Below are 12224 nucleotides of genomic sequence, written 5' to 3'. Positions count from 1 at the left end.
AAATACTTCTCAAAATACAAGGCTTCCTCAAATGTTAGTTTATTCATACTAATCTTCTGTGTGCATTTTCTTCAGAGGCTGGCTGTAGGAGTTCTGGCAGAAAATGGTTTGACACTGGAAGAGTGGCTGCCTTCAGCATGGATTACAGACACTGTTCCTCGTCGGTGCCCGTTTGTGCCACAGATGGGGGATGAGGTATTGTAGTCTTTCCCTCTGTGTTCTTGCTTCTTTCAGCTTCTTTTTGCCTTTTTTATTTTCATCTGTGCATTTTTCCAGAGATGTATTATCAGAATATTTTTTATTTTCTTCAAAACATTCTTTGATCTGACTAAAACTTACTTTCACTTCCTTTAGTCTTTCTCATACTTAAAAATATTCTGCACAGTGTTGCTTTGACTTTTTCATTATTCCATGCTGTTGCAGTAACATTCTTTCTTGTACTATGTTCAGCGTGTTAATTTCCTTACGTCACGTGTGAGATGCTTTATCTAGTGAAACTAGTCCTTAGTTGTAGAGCGTCTTGTATGCTGAAGAATAGGCAAGAAATCAAATATGTATTTAAGTTGTTTGGAAAACTTCAGTTTGGGACTTGAAGTAAAAACCAGGAATTAAACCTCGGGGGTGAGGGGTGTGTTTGTGGTTTCAGTTTGGTTTGTTTCTTTTTTTTAAAATTAATTTATTCTGAAGAAAAACTCTGATATTGTCCTTTTCACTTGTGTTTCTGATACCAGAAAAGTTCTGCTGGTTTCTTACAAGAGAAAACCACAAGAGAAGTTTTGTATATATGTATTTTATACAAACTAGTCTGTAAACACTTTGTAAACATGGCCCAGATGTCTCAAAAAACAGTAGCAAAAGGACAACCACCAGTTTCTACTTTGGAATATATAGCATGTGAGCATTACAGTGAATTGTATGAATAAGTAGTATCAGATAGAAGGCAATCTGGAAAACCAGAGTCTGTGCATGTTTCCTAAAATCCCCTCAGGTTAAAATAAGAGGAAATAGCTGGCTTATGCTGTAATGTGTAGTCTGTTGGCTCTTCAGGGAGTGGCACAGTTCTGAGGTACTAAACAGAGTTCTTGTGTAGGTCACCCCTTCAGAATGCAGTTGGAGAAATACTTGACTTGGTGGCAAAGTTGATTAACTTTGGTCCTGAGCTAGTGCTGTTTGTAGGCACCACCTTAGAAACTGAATCAGGAGCAGAGGTTGCATGTGCAGTTTTGTTTTTACTGGATCACTTCACTGATGCAGTTCACAGCACAGCTATGCAAAAATTACATCGGCATTGCTAGTGAGGGAGGGAAGGAGCACTTCAAGTTGAGAGTTGCAACTGGAGAAAATGCTTATGTATTTATACCCTCCAGCAAACATGTTTTGGAGACTGTGCTGTTCCAAAGATCAAGTCCAAATAAATATATTTGGTGCCTGATACCATCTGGATACAGTGAAGGAGCCAAGGATTTATCTGTACCATATTACTCAGGAGACTTTAACATCGTATTGGTTTAGTAAGATAAACTGGTGTGTTTGGTTTGGCACCTGCTGAATAGCATGTGCAGCGTGTACTAGGAATATCTAAGTAGGCTGCATTCTTTTGCTGAAAAATGCTTTATATTGGTGAACAGGAAATTTCCTGTCCTGTGCCTACAAAATAGGAGTAGTTGCACCAACTGAGAGTACATTTGTAATCAAGCTGCTCTGTCTAAAATTCCATCTCTGATACTTGTCCTCCCCAGATTTGCTAAAGATGTGAGAAGAAGCTATTCATCTAGAAAGTAACTTTTGATATCCACAGAAATAAAAGATCGCTTTAATTAGAGAACTATGCTAAGAGGTTTCGTGTGGCCTTCGAACATTTTGGTGGATAGTTGGTATGTTTTATAAGATTTGGGAGGAGAGATGTTTCAAATTCATTCTCTTACAGCTGTATAAACAAGTAAGAAAAAACAGTACTGCTGTATTTAGTTCTAATCAGTGCGTAAGAATAGCGTGTACCATCCCTTTTCCCTTTCTGAATACTGCCATTCACAGACCTTTGTCATGTGTCTTGAGGAACAGTAGAAATGTACCAGAGAGACGGGACTGCAATTTCCCTGTCTGATTATTGAAATATGGTGCATATTCTTTGTAGTATACTGCCATTAACACGATAAAGAATGCTTGTCTCTGGATACTACAGCAAACAGGCGGAAGCTGGAATTTATCAAGATTAAAAATATAATTTCCTGGGAAAGGGCACAAATTCTTTTTTCCACAGATATCTTATTTCTTCTACTAACAGAAGATGTAATGCTTAGAGCCATTTACAAAATAAAAATGTTTCACTTCTGTAAACAGTGAACTGAATTTATATAGAGGTTAGCAGAAACAGTAAGTGTAGGAGGAATTGTTTGTAGCCTGTGCCACTAAGTGGAATTTTTTTTGTTTTGGTTCACTGGAAGGTATGGGAAACAATTGTCACAATGTTAAAAGTGTAATTTAAATTGTAATTATTTTAGATCTGTCTCTCAGTAGCCTCTGTTTCTCTTCCTGCCAGTTAGATTCTGACAGTGTATTGGAAATTCTCATGGCTTTCATGCCTTTTGTAACTACTCTATGGTTTTTTTCCCCTACGAGGATATTGGGCGTGTCGAATACTCAGAAAAACAAGAGTTTAGAAAATCATGATGAGGAGTGAAGCTGAAGAGTCCTCTTCCATTAAAATAAAAATAATTGCCATACAATGTTAAGAAAGTTTAGTAACCGTTAATGTAGAAACTTGGCAGACACTTGTTTATAATGTTTTATGATACAACACTTTGGAAAGCCTATGAAAATACAAATATTAGTGCCTTTATTTGCATAAATGTTTTTTAAAGCTTACTGAGGGCTTTTCACTCTGCTTTTTTTCTTTTGTTAGGCCTTTACATTTAAGCTATTGTTCCCTCATCCTACTTGATGGAAATCCCTTGTTTATGGCTTGGGGCACTTACAGAGGATTTTTTATTTTATTTTATTTGGAATGCATCATACCTGGAATACAGCTGTTTATCAGATCATTGCTCTAATTAGTTTGAGGAACCTGTTTCACATTTCAGATACATTCCCTGAATATGTTTAAGGTTTTCAGCTTGCTACTTCATTACAGTGATGGTTCATAACAAAAATGTTCATCCACATGGTATCATATACAGCAGGATCAAAGTACAACTAATAGACTCTGGATGTCTGAACCTTGGCAATTTATAGTGGAAGGAGTGGAAAAATTTTAATAAACACTTGAAATGTCTATTTTCAGTTTGCTTATGTCTTTGTTAGGCTGTTTGTTCAGTGGTATGGAAGCGAACACCAAAATCTTATCAGAGCGATAACCAACAGCTGAATTTTCCTTCTAGAATATATTTCTTCTTCAAAAAAGATACGAATAGCCAGATAGTGAATTTAGTGATACTTGATTTTCATCTTAGGGCTGTCCTGCAGTGATGAATTAGTGGAATTCATGTTACTGTCATTGAATTTTCTATAGTGCAATGATAAATAGATGATTTTGTTACTGATTTTTTTTTGGTCTTGCATGTGTAATGTAGGATATTTTGCTCATAGGGAAAATGATGTTCTAAATCTTTCCTACTTTTTTTGTTTCCATGGTACTGCTTTAATTGCCCATCACTGCATTTTTTGAGAACTTGTGACTTTTGCAGGAAAACAGAGGAAAAAAGTTGATGATAAAATAGAAAGTACACACATTGTATGGCAGTGATATGCTAACATTTCAAATTTTCAGTCTTTGTTAGGTAACTGTCACATTTCACTTTTAGGTCTACTATTTCCGACAAGGTCATGAAGCATACGTTGTAATGGCTAAGAAGAACAAAATATATAGTATTAATCCCAAAAAACAACCATGGCATAAAATGGAATTACGGGTATTACTTCTTTTTAATTTTTGTTTGGTATCTTAATATTAAAAAAAGATTGGAAACTAACTGAAAGAAGATTCTTGATACAGATGTTTCTAATGTTGTGCTCTTAATATTTTAAGATAAGGGGAAAAAGTTAACTTATTAAATAGTCAGATGAAATGAGACCTTACGCTGTACTTTTTTGCATCTGCTTGAGCAGATGAGGTGGTTACACTTCAAAGCAAAATATTTTTCCACCAAGTTACATTGTGAAATAATAGCTTGTTTTGAACAACTAAATTTCAGATACTTTATTTTGACATATTCTGGCAGAAATCCAGTCTCTTCAGTATACCCATATTTTCACGTTTCAGAAAGTTGTTTTGTTACAGTCATCGTAACTTCCATGGTGGTACATAAATAACATTTTGTTTATTCCAGGAGCAAGAGCTGATGAAAATAGTTGGAATTAAGTATGAAGTGGGATTGCCTACTCTCTGCTGTCTTAAACTAGCTTTTCTTGACCCCGATACGGGTAAACTAACTGGAGGATCATTCACCATGAAGTAAGGAAAGCAGTATTATATTTAAATTGTGGGCTTTCTTGTGGTGGGGCTGGGGTCGAAAGTTAAGAGGTTAACCCATAAAAATATAACCCATAAAGGTTGAGACTTGAGCTTTTGCTTTTGAAGTGTTGAATTCCAAGTACTAAATTTTTATGTAAGTGCTTGACTTTACACTTTTGCTGTTTTATCGCTTAATAGTTGTGTGTTCTGTTGCAATTAGGTACCATGATATGCCAGATGTCATAGACTTCCTGGTTTTGAGGCAGCAGTTTGATGATGCAAAACATAGGCGATGGAATATAGGTGAGTTGTGGGGGGAGTTTTTTGGTGTCATTTTTCGTTTGTTTTTCTAAGTGTCTACCTATTTTCATGATAACTTATTAAAAAGTAGGTTATGGTAAATAAATCCTAATACTGTGCTGAAATAGAATAAGCTCTGTCTGTGTTTGGATGTGGAGTCCTACTTTATCCTTGACTGAAGCTACAGTAAAGAAACAAAATACTGAAGGTGATCTGTAAAGGAAGATCTCAGTTGTGTGTTTGCAGAGAGGAATTAAGAATACTTTTTAGAAATACAGTGCTTACTGGTAACTGATAACTTCTGTGGCCTATACATTGCTTGTCTCTTTTTGATTGAAGATCCTCTTGGAACTGCATTGTTACTAGAATTTTTTTTTTTAAATTTTTGGAATTTCTGCTGGAAATACAGAAACACTTTCTCCACCATTTGAAATTTACAATCTCTAGATTGTACAAAGAGAATGCCCTTCCCATCTCTTTTTACTTACTTGAATTCTATTCTAAACCCCATATGGTTTAGCTTCATTGAAATGTGTGTAATTATAATTCACTGCCGTATGACGTGGGGATGTTTTTGATTCGTTTTACTTTGCCCGTGCTTAGTTATTTCAAAGTGTTGGATACTGGAGAATTTCCATGACAGGCATGTCTTCCAGTCAAGATCTATTTCCTAGTCATCTTTTCCATATGATAACAAAGATCAGCTTTCACCAATGAAATCTAACTAGGGGGAGAGAAAACTGCATTATGACAAAATGATCCTCTAAGGTGGTTTGGTTTTGCTTTTTTCAGAAGGGCGGGAAATACCTGTCTTCTCATTCATAAGAACAGCCTTAGATTGTTCCTGAAACTTAAAATATTAAGCAAGTATTACTGATTCTTCAGAGTTCAGGATGAACTCTGTTCCCCTAAGAGAAAAAGCTGTATATAATACTACATTTACAGAATTGCAGGCACTGTTAAGTCCTTTCCAGTATCTCAGTATATTCTGTGGAGTGAAATGCTCCTGAAAATGAAATATTGATTGCCTTCATTTTTTTTTAAAGCAGGTCTCAATGTTAAACACATTTTCTGTAAAGTAGCAGTGATTACTGTACCAGCTTATTTCCTGTGGTTCTTTGTTCAGGAACCATGGCTAGCATGTACACAGCTGACTTGGCAGCATTTCTTGCCACTTCAGGCAAAGCATCATATAGGAGAATGGAGGATTTTAATGCAACAACATGATGGCGTATCTGATTACCTGTGTAGAAGCAACTGATAGGACGTGTTTTTTTGCAAATACACTGCCTCCTTAGTCTATTAGCTCTTTTCTTTTCAAAATGCTGTCCTCTCCTAAGTTTACTTTAGCTAAGTAACCTGAGGAAATGGCACAGCTGCATATTAAAAGCTCTTTTTTAATTGTTTCTTGCCTAATTTTTCTGCCAGGAAAGATGAATTGATCTCCCGTCCTTTGATGTACATCATGATATCCTTGCTTAGGATGTGTGCCTTGGCAGTAGATGTATAAATTACATTATGCCATCTTAATAAAGTTCCATATCATCTTATACTTTACATTACATTGTCCAAAAAGACAGCTAGTCTTCGACTCCATAGGGAACTTGCTTAAAGACCCTAGGCTTCTGATTCGATAAGAAATGTAAACCTTAGTTTCTTCTTTAAAGTGCATTTTGGTTTAAAGATCCCTTAAGAGACAAGATTAATCAACATCTACTAATATGTCACCAAGCTTTCCTCTTTCCTAATGGTTATGGATCTCTCTGGTCTTGTCCTTTTCTGCCATGCCATATGTGTTTTCCTACAAGATCATGGCAGCAGTAGAAGAATGACTGCCATACCTTGTATACGAACAGTCTAGCCAGAAGTCATCTGTCAGCTGTTGTGATAGAAATCCAGGAGTAGTGGAGGACTTTGAAATGTTGCCTTTGCTACTCTCAAGACTATGAGCACAGGTAGCATCTCCTTCCTGGGTTGGCAGCTGTATTTTTAGAAACTTGCAGTGTGGAAAGAATTGAGCTACACAAAAGGTATTGAAAGTGCCAGAACCTTTTATCAAGCCTTCAATGTAAATAATGTGATTTTCAGGCCAGTAGTGTTTAATATCAGCTTGTAACTCTGACAAGCGTGTGTTAGAGTTCATTCTTCAGTTTCTCTTTTCGGTGGTAAAAATAGTGGTAAAATAGTATCCTCCTTTGAGACCGTATGAAATACTAAAGCAGAGATAGCAAAGACACTGCTGTTAAAACTGTTACAGCTCTTCCAGGAGCCTTCCAGAGTGCTACCCTGCTTTCTACATTGACAATTCGAGTATTTTACTAGTGCTTGCTTATGTACTTTGAACAAATTGTGCAGTGTGGAACACAATATAAAAATACTCCTTGAATGTAGATCATATTTCCTACCAAGATAAGGAGAAATGCCTTAGAACTGTACATGAAACTGTTCTGACTATTTAACCATGTGAATCTGAAATCCCCAAGATTTATCTGACATGCTCAGGTCTTCTGAACTTTCACCATACCTCTTCATCAACAAACTGGTAATTTTTTCATGTCATGCAGTTGCTGTTTTGTCTTCTCAGGACTGCTGTTGATATCTTTTCTTATTCCTCTATGATTTCTGGCACTAGCCTACAAATCAATATTTTTATAGCTACTATTTGGAGAGTCACTGGATATTAGATTTTCTGACTCCACTTTAAGTCATTAAAACATTGATCTTTTAACCAATAACAATCCTTGGTGTTTGGTGAGGTTTTGTGGTGGGTTTTTTTTGTTGTTTGGGTTTTGATTGTTTTAGGGAAGAATATTTGCTTATCTATGATACTTATATTTTTAATATTAAATGTATATTAATGTATGAATCCTTTCAGAAAGAACAAACTTGGAAAGTTTGAGAAGCGACAGGTTCTTATTTCTACTTGGATTCTATTTATTGCATATCTTTGTCTTACTATAGTTTAACTAGAAGATTAATACTTGCGCTAAAAGCTATTCCAGTAGTATTCTTGCAGCTTTAGCTGTACATCTTAGACAGGTGTGCATACCTGTCTCTTACACAGCAGCCACTTTAAGTTCGACATATATTTTATATTTTCATCAAGCTAACGTTATCTGGTGCTGCACAGTTCTGAAAAAATATGCTAATCATTTTAAATAAGAATTTTTTGTTTGCTGTCCACATAGATGAGGTAACACAGAAGACATTGGAAAAATAGTGATTCAAGAGATTGTTCTGTGGATTTTTTCATTCACGTTGTTCTCTGCTGTGGCATTCTGTCCATAGGAGTGCTGTGGCTTGAGAAATCAGAAGTGGCTGCCAGTATACACTCCTTTAAGTGGTTTTGATCTGCTTAGTGTTCAGCCCCATGAAGGCACTCACAGTGGTACCTACACACGTTTCTTTGTAAAACTGATCACTGGAGAATGCCACATTGGGAGACTGTACTTTATGAGTTCTTCAGAATAATTTATTCCTTTAAAATAAAGCATCAGCCCTTATTTACGTTTTTTATCTTGCATTTCAGATATTTCTGGTATACTCGATTATATCCCATTCAGCATAATTAGGATTATTAATGGAAGCTTTGCAATTGTCCTAGAATTACTTGCAATCCATTAAATTAAAAAACCCCCAAAACCCTGCAGTAAAGAAAGCGGAACGTTTTTGAGAGTATATTTACTTCCTATTAATTCAGACAACTGCAGCAAGCATTTGGACAGAGTGTGGATGTATTCAAATAGAACAAATATTGCAGCAGTTGAGAAAATGTGTGTATGTTCAAGTCCCATAAAAACAAAGACGTTCAGTTCTTGGAATCTCAGACTTATATTACATTTGTTCTTGTATTGAGTGAATTGAATATGTCACTAAAAATTGTTTTTAAATTCTGTGGCACGCATTATAGAAAATGTTACAGTTTTTGATGGCGTGTAATAGAAGTATTCTCTAGTAATTTTTTTAATAACACTTCTGACTTTTCTCAGCTAGGTGAATGCTTTGCAGTAGTGAAACCATTTCAAGTCATAGTAAATTACTTTGCTAACCTTTTGAAGAAGCTTCAGTAAATTCTATTCTTTTATCCATCAGATTACCTGCATAGTAAAAGGAATGAACCTCTGAGTTACATTTGGGTAGCTGAAAAAGCAGTTCAGAAACTGAGGAGGAGGAACTCAGCAGCATGTAAAATATTCCCTGTACAAAAGCGTCACAGTGCTCGCTTATTATAAGATAGCATATTTAATGCAAGTAGATTTGGGTCTTAAAGTTATAGCATTGAAATGTCTTACCTTTTATATGAAATGAAGAAATAAATTCTTAGGTAAAGAATACATAGCTAGATTTGCAAATCATTAATTGTTTTTTTAATGCCATATTAACTTTCATTTTAGTTTAAAAGCAGCCTTCAGAAAGATTTTTTTTTTTTTTTTTTTAAACTGAGTATGAGTTGTTTGCCTGTTGATGCTACAAGTGTTCAGAAGGATTTCTGTATTTGACATCAAGCCAAAGGTATCTAAAAACTGCTTTGCTTGGGAGGAGTAAGGTGCCTTGTGTTGATGAAATTATTTTGTGTTCTTGCCTAGGTGATCGTTTCAGGTCAGTGATAGATGATGCTTGGTGGTTTGGAACGATTGAAAGCCAGGAACCTCTTCAGCCTGATTACCCTGATAGCTTATTTCAGTGCTACAATGTCTGGTTAGCAAATTTATCTTAAATCTTTTCTTTTAATTAGTTGTTTAATTTGAAGTACTGACTGAGCAACTTGCTTTCATTAAATTCAGTCATGCATCTCACTGTACCAGTTTATTATAATACTTTGTGGTGTATAAATAAATTATGTAACAAACATTAAATAATGACCTGGTTGAAGCAATATTAGTAAATAATTTAAATGTTGTTATTTTTAAGCTGGGACAATGGTGATACTGAGAAGATGAGCCCTTGGGACATGGAGCTGATACCAAGTAATGGTATGGTACATTAATAATACAATTTGCTTTAAAACTTAATTTAAAGAAAAAAGAATGGTTTACCTAAATAATCCTGTTTCTCTTGGGGAGTAGGGGGAAGGCCTACAAACCAGTTGCATTTGAAGAACGTGCTTAAATCAATTACTAAACTAAAAGTGGCTCAAGATAAATGAACTGTGAAAAAACATATAGCCATACTTAGAGAAGCTAATTGTATGTTGGAAATAGACAGAAATGTTACAAAAACTTAGAACAGATGATGTACGGTTAAGGTTAACTTTTTGTACAGTTAGGGGGGATTGAAGAGAAACCTATGCCCTCTGTTTTCTTTGAGGGGACTGGCTGCTCTGAGACCTGCCAGCATGCCTGCAGATGTTCAGTGAGTTGCAGGCACAACACGCGCCTGTGAGATAGTTTGATTATAGTAGGATTTGCTCCCTTTCTGGCCCAGCATGTGTGGCAGATAAACACGCTGCAGAGTGGACAGCATAGCACGGGCACTGTTCACAGACAAGGATGTAGTTATTTCTTCTTTCCTCATTTAGATTGAGGTGGTTTGGGGTTTTTTTGAAGGTTTCATAAAGTGGTTAAAGAACAAAGTAGAATCAGCATTTTTTCCTTGTGTTTTCTAGGAAATGTTTGATAATATTGTCGCTCATAAGTAACCATAAATAATTCTTAATTCTTTTAAGTTATAAATGTTTTCATTTCAACTTTTCATTTTGGTTCAGCCCTCCTTTTAGTGGCTACCTCTTTGTCATAAGTAAAATACAGAAGTTAGAGTGATAACATGCCTAAATAGTTAATTAAAACAGATAACCAAACCTGAACCTGATTTTTTTTGCTGTATACCGACTTTTATTACATCTTCCTTTAAAAAAAAAGGTAAAGAGGAGCACTTTGCATCACACTCTGAAAATCTGCTGTTACATTATGAATTGTCAAAGTTGGTAGGTCCTCAAAAATGCTACGGTGATGACACTTTTTGCTTGCTCAGGAGCTCTTGTTTTAGCATTTGACCTGACAAAACTGTGACAAGGTGGAACCACTACCTGGAGAATGTTCTAGCATCCACATCAAAGTCAGTATCTTAAACTCTATCTGAAAATCATTGACCATTTATTCCCAAGAATTCTTGGATTTTTTTAAAAAAACCCACAAACTTTATCTGTGATAAAGGAGTGCCTTAGTAAGTTCTAAAATAAATTCCACAGTTAGCTATTCAGAAGTGGATAAATCTTGTTTCATGGAGGACTTGTACACCAAACTGCATTGTAAGGATTTAAATTTAACATAACAACAATATACAGAAAGGATACTGGATACATCCAAAATATATTTGGGCAAATCAAGAACTATGCATTTGTGTTGGTTAGTAAAATAATGTTATATATCTTTGAATTACAGGTATGTGTGTTACACTAGATACAAAGATGTATGTTTTATTTAGTTTTCATGTTACATTCTAGCTATATTTCCAGAAGAACTGGGAACTAGTGTTCCTTTAACAGATGATGAACGTCGAACTCTGCTCTACAAACCTCTGGATGGAGAGTGGGGTTCCAGGACCCGAGACGAGGAGTGCGACAGAATTATTGCAGGGATAAACCAACTCATGACACTAGGTAAATCCTGAATAATATGGGAAACGTTTTTGTCTTATATTTATCAGACTCTGCTGATGTGTACTTACCCATTTACTTAGAGAGTGGATACTTATGTGTAGACTCTGCCTGTATTAGCCTTTTCTAATCACATTGCCTTAGTTGTGCAAAATGCTGAGGAAAAAGTAATTGATTAACTTACAAAAAGCAGCTTGCTATTTGGTTGTAGAGCAATTACACTTTACAGGTAGCTTCTGAATAGGTAATTGTTAAAAGATTTAACACATCAGTGCAATATTTACATGATCAAAGATGGGTGTCTGAAATGGAGATCCATCAGTGAAATACAGGCTGAATCATAAATGCTTTGTATGTTTTGTGATGAGCAAACTCGTGTTAAGTCAGCAGTCTCAGGTTTTGGGGTAACAGTGGTCATAAATGACACATGTAAGTTGTCCCAGATAATTTTTTTGTAACTGATTTTTGAAGTAATTGAAGCAAGGTAAGACACATTTCAAAAAAGCCAGAAAACTCTTAACCCTCAAAATACTTTTGATACCTGAATGTCCCACATTATGCCTTCTTTGGTGACATACTGCATAAGAAGCTTCCCTTTGCTTCCAAAAGAAAGGAAATACCCATACAGTGTAGTAATCCAAATTACATTAAAAAAAAATTGTGAGGAAATGAAATTTTAGTTGTTTTCACTGTGTCATCTAAGAGTAATAGGTTTACATTTTGTATTATGTTGTATGACATACTGCTAGTTTGGGATTTGACTATAGCATATGTGGTGCATATCAGTACAAAGTAGCAGTTGCTAGAACATTCCTAAGTAAACAGCTTTTAGAAAAAGAGCAGTCTGTTTAGCAACAACGTATTTTCTGATTTTAAAGA

At 35.4% G+C, this 12224-nt stretch overlaps 1 protein-coding gene across 2 annotated transcripts in view; it reads left to right on the top strand.

The window, feature by feature from the left end:
* The window catches only part of PHIP (pleckstrin homology domain interacting protein), a 121552-nt gene that overhangs the window by 88946 nt on the left and 20382 nt on the right, over positions 1-12224 (top strand). For both annotated transcript variants that reach the window (XM_054819393.1, XM_054819392.1), the window contains exons 24-30: positions 76-195; positions 3801-3908; positions 4326-4450; positions 4671-4753; positions 9337-9448; positions 9662-9723; positions 11193-11348. In XM_054819393.1, coding sequence (XP_054675368.1) covers positions 76-195; positions 3801-3908; positions 4326-4450; positions 4671-4753; positions 9337-9448; positions 9662-9723; positions 11193-11348 — 766 coding nt within the window. The remainder of the gene's footprint in view (positions 1-75; positions 196-3800; positions 3909-4325; positions 4451-4670; positions 4754-9336; positions 9449-9661; positions 9724-11192; positions 11349-12224) is intronic.

Source organism: Grus americana, chromosome 3 (assembly GCF_028858705.1).
Source record: "Grus americana isolate bGruAme1 chromosome 3, bGruAme1.mat, whole genome shotgun sequence".
Classification (NCBI taxonomy): Eukaryota; Metazoa; Chordata; class Aves; order Gruiformes; family Gruidae; genus Grus; species Grus americana.
The sequence above is the reverse complement of the archived record's forward strand: the minus strand, read 5'-3'. Positions and strand labels throughout refer to the sequence as shown.